Source organism: Dendrobates tinctorius, unplaced genomic scaffold (genome assembly GCF_039654945.1).
Source record: "Dendrobates tinctorius isolate UK_male_01 unplaced genomic scaffold, ASM3965494v1 ptg000006l, whole genome shotgun sequence".
In the NCBI taxonomy this organism is placed as follows: Eukaryota; Metazoa; Chordata; class Amphibia; order Anura; family Dendrobatidae; genus Dendrobates; species Dendrobates tinctorius.
In genome coordinates, this window is record NW_027361674.1 from 14,325,475 (window position 1) to 14,346,620 (window position 21,146).

General features: G+C 46.1%; 1 protein-coding gene across 1 annotated transcript in view; it reads left to right on the plus strand.

The window, feature by feature from the left end:
• The window catches only part of KCNH5 (potassium voltage-gated channel subfamily H member 5), a 554,666-nt gene that overhangs the window by 92,293 nt on the left and 441,227 nt on the right, over window positions 1-21,146 (plus strand). The window contains exon 3 of the mRNA XM_073570956.1: window positions 3,029-3,152. Within this exon, the coding sequence (XP_073427057.1) occupies window positions 3,029-3,152 (124 nt within the window). The remainder of the gene's footprint in view (window positions 1-3,028; window positions 3,153-21,146) is intronic.

Genomic DNA, 21,146 nt, shown 5'->3' on the forward strand with positions numbered 1-21,146 from the left:
GTGTGTATTTTTTTGTTAGTATGTGTACATTTATTTATTGTTCGTGTGTAAATACTCTGTATGTGTTTATTTGTGCTAATTATTAATATATATAGTTTGTATGTAAATGTATATGTATACACAGTATGCATGTATTGTTTGTTAGTATATATGTATTGTTTGTATTTGTATACTCTGTTTATATGTGTGTGTTTATGTCTGTATATTCAGTGTGTTCTTTATGTATTGTTTGTCAGTATGTGTGTACGGTTTGTTAGTATGTTTGTATGTATTTGTGTGTGTCATGCTAATGTGAAAACTATACATTAACCATATAGTCTAAAGGTTTCCATTTTTGAAAGGGAATCTGTTACCAAGTTTTTGCTATCTAATCTGAGAGCAGCATGATTTAGGGGCAGATACCCTGATTCCAGAGATGTGTCACTTACTGGGCTGCTTAGAGTAGTTTTTATAAAATCACTGTTTTATCAGCAGGAGATCGTTACAGGAATAGTAAACCTGCTGCCAGGAAGTCCAACCACACCCTCACCACTGATTGGCAGCTTTCTGCCTATACACAGTGAAAGCTGGTGTGGGCGTGGTTATACCGGGCTCAGCTGTTAGAGAACCGCTAGATCCGCAGCAGAGAAAACAATTTTTGCCAGTAAAGTAAGCGATACATTGCTGGAAACAGGGCCCCAACATCATGCTGCTCTCAGATGGGGGAGAAAAAACCTGGTGACAGATTTCCCTTTAAAATCATGTGTACTGCAAAATTTGGTCAGTCTTTATTATTATTATTATTATTATTATGCATTTATACAGCGCCATTTATTCCATGGCGCTTTACATATGAAAAGGGGAAATATAGTCAAGTATAATAAGCATGTGTAAGACAAGGGACACACAAGTACATAAGGAGAGGGGACCCTGCTCGTGAGGGCTCACAGTCTACAGGGATGGGTGAGGATACACTAGGAGAGGGTAGAGCTGGTTGTGCGGTGGTTCAGTAGACTGAGCAACATTGCGGGCTGTAGGTGGGTCGCTCTCCCAGGGCTGTGGGGTACTCGGTACCGGGCCGGTGTCAGCGGGATGTGTCACAGCGGCGGTGACCCAGTCCGTGGCCCTGGGCACCCAAGTAATGGGGGAATTGAAATGGTGGAATGTAATTGATTGAATGGATAGTTCGTGACGCCACCTGTGGTGTTCGGCAAGTGAGATGTTAAGCCGACGCTGCATGCAGATCCTCTGGGGCTGGTGGTGTGTTGCAGCCAAGATGGTGAAGCTCCCCACAGGCGGAGCTGTAGTCCCAGGGCAGTGTAGATGTAGGAGTAGAGGAGAGGCGCAGGCCGTGTAGAAGCTGGTACCCAGATGTAGCGGTACAGGGTGTGTTGGCGGAAGAATAAATGGAGGACACCAGGGCCTGTAGCTCCAAAGCTTTACTCACAGTCTGTAGTACACACAGGTGCCTGCCTCCGTGCTGTGTCCTCCGGGTCAGGGACCCAGTCAACCTCCAGGTCAGATGGAATGCTCCCTTCCAACACTCCGCCAACATGTGCCTTTCTGAACGTCTCCTCTTATAGAGTCTTTGGTGTGAAGTACTCCTAGTACTGAGTTACACTGGAGTTCCTCCTGACAGATGTTCCCATGAACCTTCCTTGTACGGCAGACAGCTGTAGTCTGCTTCGGCGACCCCTTGCTCCTGAGTCCCGGCTCACTATCAATGTTGCTGTTGTTCCACCAAGTCTTGGATGGGAGTAGTGCATTTACAGCCCACTACCTCACCGGTGTCTGCTGTAGGACCCTTAGTATCCATACAACCTCGGGGACCGGGCCCCGGCCTTGCGCTTAGAACTTCTAGGCAGGGTTCTCTTCTAACCCACGTCCTCTGTTCCCTTTTACTCCTACATTCCGTACTAGTCTTTCCTTCCCATGGAAGATCAGGTTTCTGTTCAATGTCTTTCTCTTTCTTTCCTTTCCCGTGCCAGCAGACACAGGTCACTGAGATCTGCTGCAGCACCTCCTTCCTCCATCCTTCTCTCAGGGATCCTCACTCCTCACTCCTCTCTAACTGACTCCCTGATTGACTGACCTGAAATCCTAAACCTTCCCACTCTTTTATGTATTCTAACTCCACCCGCCTCCCAGCACGTTTTGTGTTCCAAGCAGGGAGCCACCAAAGGTGCTCTGCTACACTCCAAGCAGGGAGCCACAATGTGGCTTTGCTGAACCATCGTGTTGTGTGGGATGCAAGTGTTGGAGCGTGGTCAGGAGCCTCCAACTCAGGAGGAGGTGCAGTACCTCTGTGGCAACTGAACCCTCAGGCTTGTCGGAACAGGTGGGTCTTCAGGTTCTTCTTGAAGGTTTCCGTTGTTGGTGAGAGTTTAATGTGTTGGGGTAGAGAGTTCCAGAGTATGGGGGAAGCACGGGAGAAGTCTTGTATGCGGTTGTGGGAAGAAGAGATAAGGGGGGAGTAGAGAAGGAGATCTTGAGAGGATCGAAGGTTGCGTGCGGGGAGGTGCCGGGAGACCATGTCACAGATGTATGGAGGAGACAGGTTGTGGATGGCTTTGTATGTCATGGCTAGGGTTTTGAACTGGAGCCTCTGGTCAATAGGAAGCCAGTGAAGGGCCTGGCATAGGGGGGAGGCTGGGGAATAGCGGGGAGACAGGTGGATTAGTCGGGCAGCAGAGTGTAGTCTTCAGTTTAATTAGTCACATGCAAGTTGTGGTTGCACCCAGTGTACAGAGCCCAATGGCTTCTTTGCAGGGGCGTAGCAATGGTTGTGTCAGTTGCCCCTTGGCCCTGGTGCCAAAAAGAAATCAAATGCTCCTCTGCTACTTAAGATCCCAATATTAGAAATGGCACTTAGTGTAAATACCAGGGCTCTTCTACAGATTTAGCATCGGAGCCCGAGAGTTTCAGGTTATTCTGTATGTGCTTCTGTATAAAACTACAAAGGATTTTATGTCTGGATTTGTTAATTCCTAGGCAGCAGTGAACATATAAGAGACACAATCTGACATTCTGCATCTTATTCCTCCTGTAGAATCAAGCTTCTTACTGGGAAACGCACAGATTGTGGACTGGCCTGTAGTTTATAGTAATGACGGATTCTGTAAACTTTCTGGATATCATCGAGCCGACATCATGCAGAAGAGCAGTACTTGCAGGTTAGTGACAATATTTCCTTCTTTATTCTTGGGAAAGAAAACCATGCTGAGTGTGAACGCAGGAGAGAGCATTTTCTTGAAAACCTATGCCTAAAAATTAGTGATGAGCGATTGTGCTCCGGTAAGTTGTTATCTGAGCATGCTCCGGTGCTAACCGAGTGACTTCGGCGTGCTTGAATACTATGTTCGAGTCCCCATGGCTGCTTGTCTCGTGGCTGTTCGACACCCGCAGTACATACAGGGATTGCCTAACAAATAGAAAATCCCTGCATGTGTTTCTGCTGTCGAACAGCAGCGAGACAAGCAGCCATGGGGACTCAAACATATTTTTCAAGCACCCAAGCATGCTCAGATTACACCTTATCCCAGCATGTTCGCTCATCACTACTAAAAATTAGTTATTCTGCTGGATTGAACCACAAATTACAATTGATAGAGAACACTACTAATTAAAAAAAGTCAAAAACTGTTTTTTTTTCTTTTATTATTGTGGTATTTCTTTTTGTGTTAGCATTTAAAGAATTTTTCCCTTTAATAAATGACAGCTAGGAAATATGATAACCTTTTCTTCAATGAGGGGTGACTGCCCATGGGGAACTGTAGTACAGCTTCATTCAAGGAAACATGGTGGTCCTAAAAGTTGGACCCCTTATTAATCAAAAAAAGTCATGTTAATATACCATTTTGTAGGGCAAATGCTCTTTATGGTTTACTAACCATTTTTTTTTAAACTAATGCTTCTTATTATAGATTGGAAGACACCTATGGCTTTGTGCACAGTTACGGATTCTGCTGTGGATCTGCAGCGTTTCTGGCCCTGCGGGTCCGCAGCAGTTTCTGCTGCGTTGTTCAGTACCATTCTTTGCAATGGTAAAACCAAAAACGCAGTACACATGCTGTGGATTTTTCCACATGGATTTGCTGCGGGTTACAATCCGCAGCATGTCAATTTGTGCGGATTCCGCTGCGGTTTCAGACCTTCTCCATTGTGAGATGTGAAACCGCTGGGTTAAATCGCAGGCTAATCCGCAGGTAAACCGCAGGTATTTTGACCTGCGGATTTTTCAAAGTCCGCGCGAAAAATCCGCAGCACTTCCAACTACGTGTGCACATAGCCTAAATGTTCGGGTCCGGTGGGTTTTGCCGAACAGTTGCAAAAAGTTTGCGTTCAGGTACCAGAACAGTACCTGGACCCAATTCACTTCAGTGGGGGGCCCAAACATCCAGTGTGCATGACAACGCGGCAAACACAGCTGTCTGATTGGTGGTAAGAATTTTACTGCCGAACCCAAGAGTAACATGGACTTCCTGGTGAAATCCATGTTTGGTGTCATGCACGAACAGTAGGTGTTAGGTATGGACGCAGAAATTTACTGTTCAGGTTCGCCCATATCTACTTGTTATTGCTACTAAGAATCAATTTGTATGTAATTGGTAACATCATAAGCAGCAGTAGACAAATTGGGCCCATTGTGGTCGCAACAATTAGCAGAACTATGTTTGTGCAGACAATGTTGCTCTCTAGTAAAGCAGAAACCAGGGAACGGTGCTCTCTACTAAAGAAAGACCAGGGAATGGCGCTCTCTACTAAAGCAGAAACCAGGGAACGGAGGTCTCTACTAAAGCAGAACCCTGGGACCAGCGCTCTCTACCAAAGCAGAAACCAGGGAACTTTGCTGTCTACTAAAGCAGAAACCAGGGAACGGTGCTATCTACTAAAGCCAAGACCAGGGAACGGCGCTCTCTACTAAAGCTGAAACCAGGGAACTTTGCTCTCTACTAAAGCAGAAACCAAGGAACTTTGCTCTCTACTAAAGCAGAAACCAGTTAACAGCGCTCTCTGCTAAAGCCAAGACCAGGGGACTGCGTTTCTACTAAAGCAGAAACCATGGAACGTAGCTCTCTCCTAAAGCCAAGACCAGGGAACAGCGTTCTCTACTAAAGCAGAAACCAGAGAATGGAGTTCTCTACTAAAGCAGAATGCAGGGAACAGTGCTCTCTACTAAAGCCAAGACCAGGGAACGGCACTCTCTACTAAAGCCAAGACCAGGGAACAGCGCTGTCTACTAAAGCAGACATCAGGGAATGGCGCTCTCTACTAAAGCAGAACCCAGGGAACGGCGCTCTCTACTAAAGCCAAGACCAGGGAACGGTGCTCTCTACTAAAGCAGAAACCAGGGAACAGCGCTCTCTACTAAATCAGAAGCCAGGCAACGGCGCTATCTACTAAAGCAGTAACCAGGGAACGGCGCTCTCTATTAAAGCAGAAACCAGGGAACGGCGCTCTCTACTAAAGCCTTGACCAGGGAACGGCGTTCTCTACTAAAGCAGAAACCAGGGAATGGAGCTCTCTACTAATGCAGTACGCAGGGAACAGCGCACTCTACTAAAGCCAAAAGCAGGGAATGCACTCTCTACTAAAGCCAAGACCAGGGAACAGCGCTCTCTACTAAAGCAGAAACCAGAGAATGGAGCTCTCTACTAAAGCAGAACCCAGGGAACGGCTCTCTCTACTAATGCCAAGACCAGGTAACGGTGTTCTGTACTAAAGCAGAAACCAGGGAATGGTGCTCTCTACTAAAGCCACAACCAGGGAATCGTGCTCTCTACTAACGCAGAAACCAGGGAACGGTGCTCTCTACTAAAGAAGAAACCAGGCCATGGATCTCTACTAAAGCAGAAACCAGGGAACTTTGCTCTCTACTAAAGCAGAAAACAGGAAATGGTGCTTTCTATTAAAGCAGAAACCAGGGAATGGCGCTCTACACTAAAGCCTAGACCAGGGAATGGCGCTCTACACTAAAGCCTAGACCAGGGAATGGCGCTCTCTACTAAAGCAGAAACCAGGGAACGTAGCTCTCTACTAAAGCAGATACAAGGGAACCACGCTCTCTATTAAAGTAGAAACCAGGGAACAGTGCTCTCTACTAAAGCAGAAACCAAGGAACGGCACTCTATAGTAAAGCAGAAACCAGGGAACAGTGCTTGCTACTAAAACAGAAACGAGGGAACGGTGCTCGCTACCAAAGCAGAAACCAGAGAACGGCGCTCTCTACTTATGCAAAAACTAGGGAACAGTGCTCTCTACTAAAGCAGAAACCAGGGAACGTCACTCTTAGTGATGAGCTAGTATACTCGATGCTCGGGTTTTCCCGAGCTTGCTCGGGTGGTCTCCGAGTATTTGGGCGTGCTCAGAGATTAAGTTTGTGTCACTGCAGCTGCATGATTTGCGGCTCCTAGACAAACTTAACCTCTGAGCACGCCAAAATACTTGGAGTACACCCGAGCATGCTTGGGAAAACCCGAGCATGCTTGGGAAAACCCAAGCAACGAGCATACTCGCTCATCACTGGTCACTCTCTACTAAAGAAAAACCAATGAACGTTACTCTCTACTAAAGCCAAGACCAGGGAACTGTGATCTCTACTAAAGCAGAAACCAGGGAACGGTACTCTCTACTAAAGCCAAGACCAGGGAATGGTGCTCTCTACTAAAGCAGAAACCAGGGAACTTTGCTCTCTACTAAAGCAGAAACCAGGGAATGTTGCTCTGTACTAAAGCAGAAACCAGGGAACGGCGCTCTTTATTAAAGCAGAAACCAGGGAACGGCACTCGCTACTAAAGCCAAGACCACGGAACGGCGCTCTCTACTAAAGCAGAAACCAGGGAATGGAGCTCTCTATTAAAGCAGAAACCAGGGAACCACGCTCTCTATTAAAGCAGAGTCCAGGGAATGGTGCTCTTTACTAAAGCAGAAACCAGGAAACAGTGCTCGCTACCAAAGCAGAAACCAGGGAACAGTGCTCTCTACTTATGCAGAAACCAGGGACTAGTGCTCTTAGTGATGAGTGAGTATGCTCGTTGCTCTGGTTTTCCCAAGCATACTCGCTCATCACTAGTCACTCTCTACTAAAGCAAAAACCAGGGAGCGGCGCTCTCTACTAAAGAAGAAACCAGGAAATGGAGCTCTCTACTAAAGCAAAACCCAGGGAACGGTGCTCTCTACTAAAGCCAAGACCAGTTAACAGTGCTCTCTACTAAAGCAGAAACCAGGGAATGGAGCTCTCTACTAAAGCATAACCCAGGGAACAGCGCTCTCTACTAAAGCCAAGACCAGGAAACTGTGCTCTCTACTAAAGCAGAAACCAGGGAACGGAACTCCCTACTAAAGCCAAGACCAGGGAATGGCGCTCTCCTCTAAATCCAAGATCAGGGAATTGTGCTCTCTACTAAAGCAGAAACCAGGGAACGACGCTCTCTACTAAAGCAATGAATTTCCTCTCTACTAAAGCAGAAAGCAGGGAACGGCGCTCTCTATTAAAGCAGAAACCAGGGAACGGCGCTCTATACTAAAGCCTTGACCAGGGAACGGCGTTCTCTACTAAAGCAGAAACCAGGGAATGGAGCTGTCTACTAAAGCAGAACACAGGGAACAGCGCTCTCTACTAAAGCCAAGACCAGGGAACGGCACTCTCTACTAAAGCCTAGACCAGGGAATGGAGCTCTCTACTAAAGCAGAACCCAGGGACCGGCGCTCTCTACTAAAGCCAAGACCAGGAAACGGTGCTCTCTACTAAAGCAGAAACCAGGGATCGGACTCCCTACTAAAGCCAAGACCAGGGAATGGCGCTCTCCTCTAAATCCAAGATCAGGGAATTGTGCTCTCTACTAAAGCAGAAACCAGGGAATGACGCTCTCTACTAAAGCCAAGACCAGGGAATTGTGCTCTCTACTAAAGCAGAAACCAGGGAACGGCGCTCTCTACTAAAGCAATGAATTTCCTCTCTACTAAAGCAGAAAGCAGGGAACTTTGCTCTCTATTAAAACAGAAACCAGGGAACGGCGCTCTCTACTAAAGCCTTGACCAGGGAACGGCGTTCTCTACTAAAGCAGAAACCAGGGAATGGAGCTGTCTACTAAAGCAGAGCACAGGGAACAGCGCTCTCTACTAAAGCCAAGACCAGGGAACGGCACCCTCTACTAAAGCCTAGACCAGGGAATGGAGCTCTCTACTAAAGCAGAACCCAGGGAACGGCGCTCTCTACTGAAGCCAAGACCAGGGAACGGTGCTCTCTACTTAAGCAGAAACCAGGGAATGGTGTTCTCTACTAAAGCCACGACCAGGGAATTGTGCTCTCTACTAAAGCAGAAACCAGGGAATGGCGCTCTCTATTAAAGCAGAAACCAGGGAACAGCGCTCTGTACTAAAGCCTTGACCAGGGAACGGCGTTCTCTACTAAAGCAGAAACCAGGGAATGGAGCTCTCTACTAAAGCAAAACCCAGGGAACGGCGGTCTCTACTAAAGCCAAGACCAGGGAACGGGGCTCTGTACGTAAGCAGAAACCAGGGAATGGTGCTCTGTACTAAAGCCACGACAAGGGAATGGTGCTCTCTACTAACGCAGAAACCAGGGAACGACACTCTCTACAAAAGCCGAAACCAGGGAATGGATCTCTCTACTAAAGCAGAAAACAGGGAACTTTGCACTCTACTAAAGCAGAAAACAGGAAACGGCGCTCTCTATTAAAGCAGAAACCAGGGAATGGCGCTCTCTACTAAAGCCTAGACCAGGGAACGGCGCTCTCTACTAAAGCAGAAACCAGGGAACATAGCTCTCTACTAAAGCATTAACCAGGAAACCACGCTCTCTATTAAAGTAGAAACCAGGGAACAGTGATCTCTACTAAAGCAGAAACCAAGGAACGGCACTCTTTAGTAAAGCAGAAACCAGGAAACAGTGCTTCCTACTAAAGCAGAAACGAGGGAACGGTGCTCGCTACCAAAGCAGAAACCAGAGAACGGCGCTCTCTACTTATGCAAAAACTAGGGAACAGTGCTCTCTACTAAAGCAGAAACCAGGGAACGGCGTTCTCTACTAAAGCAGAAGCCAGGGAACGTCACTTTTAGTGATGAGTGAGTATACTCGATGTTCTGGTTTTCCCGAGCATGCTCGAGTGGTCTCTGAGTATTTGGGTGTGCTTGGAGATTTAGTTTGTGTCACCGCAGCTGCATGATTTGCGGCTTCTAGATAAACTTAATCTCTGAGCACGCCAAAATACTTGGAGTATACCCGAGCATGCTTGGGAAAACCCAAGCAATGAGCATACTCGCTCATCACTGGTCACTCTCTACTAAAGAAAAAGCAGTGAACGGCACTCTCTACTAAAGCCAAGATCAGGGAACTGTGCTCTCTACTAAAGCAGAAACCAGGGAATGGAGCTCTCTACTAAAGCCAAGACCATGGAACTGTGCTCTCTACTAAAGCAGAAACCTGGGAACGGTGCTCTCTACTATTGCCAAGACCAGGGAATGGCGCTCTCTACTAAAGCAGAAACCAGGGAACTTTGCTCCCTACTAAAGCAGAAACCAGGGAACGGTGCTCTCTTCTAAAGCAGAAACCAGGGAACTTTGCTCCCTACTAAAGCAGAAACCAGGGAACGGTGCTCTCTTCTAAAGCAGAAACCAGGGAACTTTGCTCCCTACTAAAGCAGAAACCAGGGAACGGTGCTCTCTTCTAAAGCAGAAACCAGGGAACTTTGCTCCCTACTAAAGCAGAAACCAGGGAACGGTGCTCTCTTCTAAAGCAGAAACCAGGGAACTTTGCTCCCTACTAAAGCAGAAACCAGGGAACGGTGCTCTCTTCTAAAGCAGAAACCAGGGAACTTTGCTCCCTACTAAAGCAGAAACCAGGGAACGGTGCTCTCTTCTAAAGCAGAAACCAGGGAACAGCGCTATCTATTAAAGCAGAAACCAGGGAATGGCGCTCGCTACTAAAGCCAAGACCACGGAATGGCGCTCTCTACTAAAGCAGAAACTAGGGAACGGAGCTCTCTATTAAAGCAGAAACCAGGGAACCACGCTCTCTATTAAAGCAGAAACCAGGGAACGGTGCTCTTTACTAAAGCAGAAACCAAGGAACGGCGCTCTCTACTAAATCAGAAACCAGGAAACAGTACTCGCTACTAAAGCAGAAACCAGGGAATAGTGCTCTTAGTGATGAGCGAGTATGTTCGTTGCTCTGGTTTTCCCAAGCATACTCGCTCATCACTAGTCACTCTCTACTAAAGGAAAAACCAGGGAGCGGCACTCTCTACTAAAGCCAAGACCAGGGAACAGCGCTCTCTACTAAAGAAGAAATCAGGGAATGGAGCTCTCTACTAAAGCAAAACCCAGGGAATGGTGCTCTCTACTAAAGCCAAGACCAGTGAACAGTGCTCTCTACTAAAGCAGAAACCAGGGAACGGCTCTCTCTACTAAAGCCAAGACCAGGAAACGGTGCTCTCTACTAAAGCAGAAACCAGGGAAAGGTGCTCGCTAATAAAGCCAAGACCAGGGAATGGCGCTCTCCATTATATCCTAGACCAGGGAATTGTGCTCTCTACTAAAGCAGAAACCAAGGAACGGCGCTCTCTACTAAAGCAATGAATTTCCTGTAAAGTGTATTTCGCTGCTGCAGTTTCACACTATATTATATACTTTGAGATTACACATATATATTGTTCTTCCTTTGTGAGATTTGTAAACCTTGCTATGTTAAACAATAAGATGACACCACACATCTTCTGGTGGGACCTAGTGGCTCCCTGTTACAAGATGGGACTGGTTTTGTACCATAAAGGATATGGACACGTGGTGGTTTTGGAAAATATAAATATATTTTACTTAAAATACATATATTTTGGACTAACACACATTTTTACAAGTGGGTTTCAATAAAGATTTTCCACCATTTGCTTTTTGTTCCCCTCTCAGATTATTTTTGACAACGGCAATGTTCAGCTTAACTTTGATATGGTCTGTGGTTATGAATTAGCAAAGAAGAGTAAAGGAAAAAAGTCAGAAAAATTGAAAAGCTCACATCAGATCAAGTTCACTTTCAGATTCTCAGTAAGGCTATGTGCACACGCTGCGGATTCACCTGCGGATTTTTCCGTGCGTATCCGCAGGTAAAACCGCAGGTAAATTGACCTGTGGTTTTCCCTGCAGATTGGCCTGCGGTTTTCCCCTACGGTTTGACACCTGGACAATGGAATAGGTGTCAAACCGCAGCGGAATCCGCAGAAAGAATTGACATGTCATTTATTTCTGCGGATTCCAAACCGCAGCTTTTCCGCAGTGTAAAAACCGCAGCATGTGCACTGCGGATTGTAAATCCCATAGACTTACATTGTACTGTACACTGTCTGAAGAACTGCTGCAGATCCGCAGAGGCCAAATCCGCTGCGAATCCGCAGCAGGATCCGCAGCGTGTGCACATAGCCTTACTGTATCTCATTCTGCAGTTAGTAATTGTGGAAAGAGTCTATAAAAGTTAAACGGTGCAAAATATTTAAGTCTAATTAAGTCAAAATGTTAAATTTAAGTTTAAAATGATAGTTAATATTACTAGGTTTTGGGGGAGGGGTGGGGACAATCACTTACTGTGACAAATATACCTAAATTGATCCCACTCTGCAGCTTGCAAGCTACCAACATCAATTCCACCTAAATCCAACAGATTACATCTGCTAATTTCCCCTAAATCAAACCAATAACGGTTTACCTTGACACTCCACTCTAGTCCTGTGGAAACACTTAGCGGATCTGAACCCCTCCAGCATTATGAGCCATTTACACCCATCTACTTCTGAGAGCACATTTTAATCAAATGGTGTGAGCTAACCGGCCACAACTACACACTAGTGTGATTTGTGTCTCTTTAGGACGTAGGCCACCAAAATGAGTTTGGGGCAAGTAAGAGTCATCTTTATTTTGCTCTAGAAAAGTCTTGGATAGATGGAACAAGAACACGGCCAAGATGAAAGCAGTCACCGCTCCCAAATATGCAATGCGAAAAGTGAAGTTAGAAGATCCAAAGAAAGTGAAATAAATGTGGAGAAACAAAACATGCTCAAAAAATTTAGCAGTGGGAAAGCTCTAAAAGAAGTATGTGCAAACATTGAGAAAATGAATTATATTAAGTTGCAATACCGCTATATTTAATTTTTTTTTTTGTCGTTGCACAATTTCATCAAAACTGTGTGAGCACACCGGCCACACCAATGCAAGTTCATACTGAGAAGTCCCTATACTATACGGTCAAGAATAATTAAAAAAGTTGGAGAGATTCACATAGTTTACAAATCTTCTTTTAGTTGCCAGCTATTCTTCTATTCCATGAATATATAATGGCATAATATAAAATCGGCAGTGCCTACTGATAGGAGAGGATGCTCAGATCATTGTGAATCAATAGAGGTTATTCTTTGTGCCAAACTGTCAGCTATTCCATTTGGTTAAAAGCCCTTATGACTTTGACAAGAAGGTTAAAGAGGTTAAAGTTGTTGTCTGGGCTTAGACTAAAAAGTGTTACTGGAGCCAAGGTCCCTTCATCTCTCCCTGCTGTTTCTTTTACATGTAGGGGACAAAAACCAATTGCTGCTGAATCTTCTGGTAAATTTGATCTTCATGCTTGAAATTGCTTTTTATGTTTTCAGTTGAGATTTCCATCACACACAATTATTTTAGGAGTCGACACGGTGTTTTATACCATTTTTTGTACTCCTTGTGTTTATGGTTGCACAAAAAGGACAACTTGCTTATTAGCGAGCCAAGCAATCAATATATGACTCTTTAAGACTTTTAATATGTGAGCTGCAGTAAAACAACGCTAAAAGACCAAATGGACTTTCCTTCGCTTCTGCTGTGCGAGTTGAATCAGCCACTTAAAAGTGAACCGTTTCCCTGAGGTTAAGTTAGAATAACAAAGAATTAATCGGATTTTCTTGACTCATCCTCTTTTCGTGGTGTGAAAATGTATTAAAGGGTTAGACCACTTTTGCAATCAATGCATCTAACATAGCAAAGATACTTTCCAAATACATTGAACCCCCTCCACAAGTTTTTTTGTAAACTCCATCATATGCTATAAAACCTTTGGTAGACAACCACTCAAAATTGCAATGAAATATTGATTTTTGAAAAGTTGGCCAGTATGTATAATACACTGCTCAAAAAAGTAAAGGGAACACTTAAACAACAGAATATAACTCCAAGTAAATCAAACTTCTGTGAAATCAAACTGTCCACTTAGGAAACAATACTGATTGACAATCAATTTCACATGCTGTTGTGCAAATGGAATAGACAACATATGGAAATTATTGGCAATAATCAAGACTCTCTCAATAAAGGAGTGGTTCTGCAGGTGGGGACCACAGACCACATCTCAGTACCAATGCTTTCTGGCTGATGTTTTGGTCACTTTTGAATGTTGGTTGTGCTTTCACATTAGTGGTAGCATGAGACGGACTGTGGTAGCATGAGACGGACTCTACAACCCACACAAGTGGCTCAGGTAGTACAGCTCATCCAGGATGGCACATTATTGCGAGCTGTGGCAAGACGGTTTGCTGTGTCTGTCAGCGTAGTGTCCAGAGGCTGGAGGCGCTACCAGGAGACAGGCCAGTATACCAGGAGAAGTGTAGGGGGCCGTAGGAGGGCAACAACCCAGCAGCAGGACCGCTACCTCTGCCTTTGTGCAAGGAGGAACAGGAGGAGCACTGCCAGAGCCCTGCAAAATGACCTCCAGCAGGCCACAAATGTGCAAGTGTGTGCACAGACTGCAGAAACTGACTCCATGAGGATGGTCTGAGGGCCCGACGTCCACAGATGGGGGTTGCGCTCACAGCCCAACACCGTGCAGGACGCTAGGCATTTGCCGCAGAACACCAGGATTGGCAAATTCGCCACTGGCGCCCTGTGCTCTTCACAGATGAAAGCAGGTTCACACTGAGCACATGTTACAGACGTGACAGAGTCTGGAGACACCGTGGAGAGTGATCTGCTGCCTGCAACATCCTTCAGCATGACCGGTTTGGCAGTGGGTCAGTAATGGTGTGGGGTGGCTTTTCTTTGGAGGGCCACACAGCCCTCCATGTGCTCGCCAGAGGTAGCCTGACTGCCATTAGGTACCGAGATGATATCCTCAGACCCCTTGTGAGACCATAGTTGGCTCCGGGTTCCTCCTAATGCAGGACAATGCCAGAGCTCATGTGGCTGGGGTGTGTCAGCAGTTCCTGCAATATGAAGTCATTGAAGCTATGGACTGGCCCGCCCGTTCCCCAGACCTGAATCCGATTGAGCACATCTGGGACATCATGTCTCGCTCCATCTGTGGGGAGGAGGACCCCCATATAGTGATCGGGCCGGAACCAAGGAGACCGCCATCATGGCTATTGAAGGAACCACACCAGGGGGATTACAAAGGGAGACATGCGACTGAAGTTGTCAGGGCAACAGGGGGCGGGGCTAGGACAAAAGGAGCAGGGGGCGTGCTGAGTTGGCAGTTGGCAGAGAGCCTGGGAGGAGACAAGAAGCCATGTGGGAGAAAGAGGACTGAGGTAACGAACTGTGTGTTGAGGAGAGACAGGCAGGGGACTGTTGTGAGTTCATTTTCCCCTTCGTTACTGGGGTCTGTTGAACTCCCTATTCTGGTGGAGGAAGGTAATGAGCCTGATTATCAGGCACCTGAGTCTAATGAGGATGACTGGTTGAGTGGAGTCACGGACTGGATATAAGGCTGCCGACGCTCCTTCTGCCCTGCGGGTGATTTCTCTGTGGACTTCTAGGACACCAGTCTGATTCCTGCTCCTCTAAAGCTAAGTTTCTGTTTTGCTTGTTAGCTTTTTGTTTTGTTTTTTGTTTTCCTTGCTTTTCAGTATTCTGCCATTCCCTGCTGGGGTGAGCTGAATCTCCTTTTGCCTGTAGCTCTGTCTTCAGTATATTCCTGAGTACTGACATAGCTTTTTTTGAAGCCTAGCATCTTCAGGGCCTTTTTCACTGTCAGTCTGTTGGCTCTGATTTTCATAGGGATTTTTACGGATTGCAGACAGCAGCCTTCCTGTCCTTTTCTATTTAGTTAGCTTGGGCCCCTCTTTGCTCAGTCTATCTTTCTGTCTGTGTTAGTATTTTCATCTTGCTTCACCGTCACTATATGTTGGGGGCTGCCTATTGCTTTGGGGTCTGCTCTGGGGCAGTTTAGATTTCCCCTTTCTTTCTTTAGGCCTATTTAATTCTCCGGCTGTGATCGAGGGGTCTAGGGCATCGTAGGAACCCCCCATGGCTACTGCTAGTTGTGTTGATAGGTTCAGGGGTCTGCAATCCGATAGCTGCCAACTTCTCTGGTTTTCTGGACTTAGCTAGCATTTCTGTTTTTGCCTCCTACGGTGACTCAATCATAACTGGGGACTGTAAAAGGAAACCTTTGGACTCATCGACCGGTGACACGGGAGAGACTTTCATCGACGGTCCCTCCCCACATACGTTCAGAAAAAGCCACGCCCGCTGATTCCCTCCTTGGTGTGACAGGCCTGGGACACTAGGCGACCGCTGCGACAAGACAGCAATCCGGTACAGCGGCCAGGACACTGCCCCCCTACCTTCTCCCACAGCTGCGGCCCTGTCGTCACCGGCCTCAGGGGGTGCCACCTCGCTATCGGCGGCCGTAGAGCCCCCGTCCCGGTTACTGGGGGGGGCACTGAGCGGAGTCTGTTAACCGTTATGTTTTTGGATTGCGTCATGACCTTGCCTGAGGGACGAGAGCCTCTAACTGGACGCTTGGGAGATCCCCACCGTACCAGCTTCTTCAGGGCCTGTTGCGCCCCACCATCACAGTCTCTTCAGGGCCTGTTGCGCCCCACTGTCCCCGTTTCTGCAGGGCCTGTTGCGCCCCACCGTACCAGTTTCTTCAGGGCCTGTGGCGCACCACCGTTCCACCGATTCTTCAGGGCCTGTTGCGCACCACCGTCCCTGTTTCTTCAGGGCCTGTTGCGCACCACCGTCCCTGTTTCTTCAGGGCCTGTTGCGCCCCACCGTTCCAGTTTCTTCAGGGCCTGTTGCGCCCCACCGTTCCCGTTTCTTCAGGGCTTGTTGCGCCCCACCGTTCCAGTTTCTTCAGGGCCTGTAGCGCCCCACCGTTCCAGTTTCTTCAGGGCCTGTTGCGCCCCACCGTTCCACCAATACATCAGGACCGGTCGAGCCCAAATCCTTCCGGGATATTGAGGATTACAAGGCAGCCGCATCAGCGATCCCTGAGCAGTCGCATCTGCGATTCCGAGCGACGCCTGGAAGGTTAAGTGCGCTATAGAAAATAAGGACCCTTAGTTTGGTCATTCGTGGCCTTTGACACCCGGAATAGTCGGGTTGTTTCCAGTTTATATAAAAGCATTGTTCTATTGTTACACTGTTTTGAGTCCCTGTGAGGACAAATGTTTGATACCCCTTTTTGCTGATTCAGCTTAGCCTCGGCGGCTTAACGTTTTATAAAAGTTCATTCTACAAACCACATTCGGTCTCGTGTCTCGTCACTGCATCCTGCGAGCCTGCTCGAACCCTACACATCCACCAACATTACGTTGCACCACAGACTGTCCAGGAATTGGCGGACGCTTTAGTCCAGGTCTGGGAGGAGATCCCTCAAGAGACCATCCGCTGCCTCATCAGGAGCATGCCCAGGCTTTGTATAGGAGAGAGGTCATACAGGCACGTGGAGGCCACACGTAATACTGAGCCTCATTTTGACTTGTTTTAAGGACATTATATTCCGCTTTAATTTGTGTGTGACTCCAAATTCAGGCCTCCATTGATTAATAAATTTGATTTCCATTGATGATTTTTGTGTGATTTTGTTGTCAGCACAGTCAACTTTGTAAAGAACAAAGTATTCAATGAGAATATTTCATTCATTCAGATCTAGGATGTGTTATTTGAGTGTTCCCTTTATTTTTTGAGCAGTGTATATAAGGGGTGGCCTTTTGAATGGTTTCACTATATCTAACATACTGGCCTTATTTTTGGATTAGGCATCTGTACCCAAAAGATAACTTTTTAATGCAATTTTGGGACTCAAAATAAAATGCCATGCATGTTTCTTCCCTTGAACACTATAGAGAACATCATACAGGACCGTATATAGAGATGGGACTTTTTTTTACAAAAATTAGAATGGGTCTCCTTCCACATTTTTGATCATACCACTCATTTGCTTGTTCATCAACGCATAAATTATAGGAGAGCTGACTGGTGAAAAACTCCTCTACTTTGATGCTTTAGAGCTTTAGAAGAAGGAGAGTCCTGTTCAAGGTCTCACCATCAAAATGATAAATTTGAGCTGGAATCATCTTAATTTGAGCCCCATAACAGTTGTATAGGTTAGCATTAGTGATGAGCGAGTATCCTCGTTGCTCGGGGTTTCCCGAGCATGCTCGGGTGATCTCCGAGTATTTGGAAGTGCTCGGAGATTTAGTTTCTGTTTTCGCAGCTGCATGATTTGCGGCTACTTGACAGCCTGAATACATGTGGGAATTCTCTAACAAACAGGCACCTATTACAAACTCACTTGTCCCTGACCCTGTATTGATCAACCCTGTTAGACTAACCTAGACAAACACCAGCCAGCCTGTATTACTGGTAGTCCTGCCAATTAGGTGATCCAGCCAGTCTTATCACAGTTCTCCTGATTACCCCTTGGATGCCTTAACTGGTTTGACCCTTGTAGATTTTAACCATTTAATCCATATACAGAAATCTGGCCTTTATTGTAGAGGCTTTTGGGCTGCATCTATGGAGAAGCTGCTGACCGGTGGAGCAAAGAGGGGGATAACCTAACAAGCAGTACTAAAGAGAAGGGGCACAGTCAGGAGGAGCTGGCTCAGAGTCTAAATTGCCAGAAGAGATGTCAGGCAGCATGAAGTGCAGCCTGTTAGTGAAGGCAGGAGGCGAGGAGGAAAATGTGGATTCACTGCCATTAGATGAGTATGCTAAGGGTGAGGTTTGGGTTTGAGGGGACTTTGGGGGTGCACTTGAAACATGGGGTAGGGGACACGATTTGGAAAGGACAATATGTTGAGATATTTTCATTGCTTCAAGTGGAACGTTTTAATTTAGACAACGTGAGGTGAGGAAAAAAAGGGATCATTTAATTTGGAGAATCTTCTCTAATGGGTACAGTTATCCGCTATACTAGCTATCGTTATTTACGAAAGGTCCCCGGAAAACTGCTTGGGATTTGTGGTTACATGGACATGATTGGTGAGGGTTTTGTATTTTTTTTTTTTTTAGGTTAAATATGTTGAGCAGTTCCGACAGTGAAAAGCAGGATAAGGGCCCCGGGTAGGCTGGGGCATAGGAAATTGTTTCCTGTATGCACCGGGACTTTGTAGCGGTCAGGAGACTTGGTGGCAGTGGAGCGTTTATTATTTAAGTAGGTCATGGGGTGGTAAAGTGTTTCATGGGAAGAAAGCAAAGGAGATAATGAGGGAATTGAAAAAAGGGTCGAGGTCATTGTGTCAGGAAGAGAGGTTTCCTAAATAGGTGTCTTCATGAGACGGCAGCCCACGGGTAAGAGAGGGTTTTAGGGACGGTTTTCAGGATTCCTCTTGTCGACGTTAAAATTTGGTTGTCTACCGAAACTTGAAGTGGGCTTTGCTTTCTACACAATTATATAAAGATGTGGCTTTGGGTAAAAGGGCTGGACTATTTGAATAGGCTCTACTTCAACAATTTGAGGGTTTCAACGATTTATGTGGTGGTAAATGGAGGGGCCTAGTACATTTAAAGAAATTCATCACAACTCTTTTACGTAAAGGTCATCGGTAACTGAGGGTATTGACCCTCAGTTGGGTTTGGTGTTGTACACTTCTTTTGTTACTGCTATGGATTGGGTACGGTTGTGTTGAAAGGGAACTAGGCCAAAACGGATAGTATGCATTGGTTGGGTTGTTTTTTAGGGATCGGGTTTCTTTGTTGATCATTGTCTACTTATGGGGTGTCCCCTTTCATGTTCATATTCTTGTGACGCTTGGTTGGTTTTTTGGAATGGTCGCTTACAGAGATGTTTGTTTCCAATTCCTCTATTCATTAATTGGATGAATTTTTGGTCACTGGTTTGGCACAGGATCCTGATTGTTCATTCTATAATGGACAATGGAGAGCATGGCCAGGAAGTTTCGGCCACTTAAGTGGCCCAAAAAAAAAAAATACGGTGGGCCCTGTGACAGTATTGAGTTTTGTTTTTTTTCTTGGGTATAAAATTGATACAATTTGCCTTGGACGGCAGGTCACCGGTTAAAATGATGGTTGACATGAAGGCAGAAGCGAGTCGGTTAATTTGTAGATGGTGACGTTGCGTGAGGCTCAATCTCCACTGGACAAGCTAATTTTGCCTGTAAGATTATGCCATTGGGTAAAGTGTTTTGCCGTCGGCTATCTATGGCGACAGTGTCTACACATTTGTTTGCCTCAAAAGAGAGTTGTATAATAGCAGGTCCATCTGGATTGCACTGGTGGATTTAGGTCCTTTTGTTGGCTTGATGGGTCAGCATGGTTTCGATTTGTACATTTCAGTTTGGGTGGTTGGTAGAGTCGGGACAAAGGGTTTGGTTTAGTAATGGTGGTTGGTAGAGTCAGGGCCAAATGTGGAGAGTAATAATGGTCTGGCGTATAATCGGGTTTGGGTCAGGTATTCCCAATCATGGTGGAACTATCATTGTAGGTTAATGGAGTTCTTTTCAGGGTGGAAGATTCGGTTTGGTTTCGATTTCAAAGGTTTGGGAGGATAGGCCCCTAAAATTCCTTTCCTCCTCCCGAGCGGCCATTGGGACAGGGTGTTACAGCATTCGGTTTGGTTGGGCCTAATTTGACTCGTGGTTATCAGCTGAAGTTGGGCGTGGCGTGAGTTACTCTATTCTATTCTTGAAGCTTTTCCTGGTCCACAGTAGGAGCGAGTTAACAAGGTGGATGTGTCCGGTGGAGTGCTGGAACTTTCCATCAGGCAGTAATGGCAGTAAGGGATTTATTGTCTAGGTCTTTAATGTATGTGGACATAATATGTTTAGGCATGTGGTAATTGGGAGAATTGGAGGTCGGCATTGGGCAAAGGGTTTGAGGAGGAGAGCAATTCGGTGTTATTGGTTGGGTATAGTCGGGAGAAGAGTTGGTCTGTTCCTAAATTGAATAAATTCATGTCGGATATAGCTTTTGAATTTTTAAGTTCAGTGGTATTTAGGATTTAGCAAAAATCCTTCTGGTCTAAGGGTATGGGATGGAAGTTGGCTGGTTTTTTATCATATATTTACTGATTTTGTCAACCAGCTAGTGGATGTCTGTTCCTCTTCACGGGAGTTACCTCCTTTTCAGGGTGCTTTCCTAGCAACCTTATTTTGGGTTTTTTCTTTTCAATTGAGGGAGTTCGTTGGTCCTTCTAGATTTCGGGAAGGAGTGATGCGGAAATGGGATGCGAATGGGTTTGAGAACAGAGGGACGACATTTATCTGTACCTCCAAAACGGATGTCAAAGGCAAAGGTTGCAAGGTTGTTTGATGTGGTTAGTTCTCCTTATATGTTAAGTGGATTTATATGAAGAGTTCTTTCTGTGGATAATGGGCGCGTTGGGAGCCCTGTTATTGATACATAAGGATGGTTATTTTTTGTCACATTTTCAATTTGAGGCAATAAAAAAGGTGTTTGGGCTAGGAAGTTATCCTTTTTGAGGATTACAAAGGGCATTAACTTCTGATGGGAGCAGCCATGGAGACAGTCAGGAGAGGCTTAGGCTAGGAAGTGACGAAGAGGATCGGCCGTTGGGAGTCTGTGAGGTTCTAATAGTACGTTGGTCCAGCGTTGATTTGTTTAAGTATGGATAACTGTGCTGGTGGATTATAGGACGTTCATTTGTCTTCTGGGCAGCATTGAGGGCAGCGGTCTGCCTAGATAGTTGGCAGATTGGGTGCCAAGGAATCTAGCGGTCTCACGGTGGATCAGAAGGCGGGGGGATGGTTTGAAAACAGTTACAAATTTAAAAGATTTGTTTGCTTGGGCCCAAGCTTCAGATGTACTGGAAATTCATCTGGGACAGATTGGTTTTTGGAAAAGGCCCTGCAGGGATGTGATTAAGGATATGAAGTTGATATGTTGCAGCTAGTGTTGAGCATTCCGATACCGCAAGTATCGGGTAT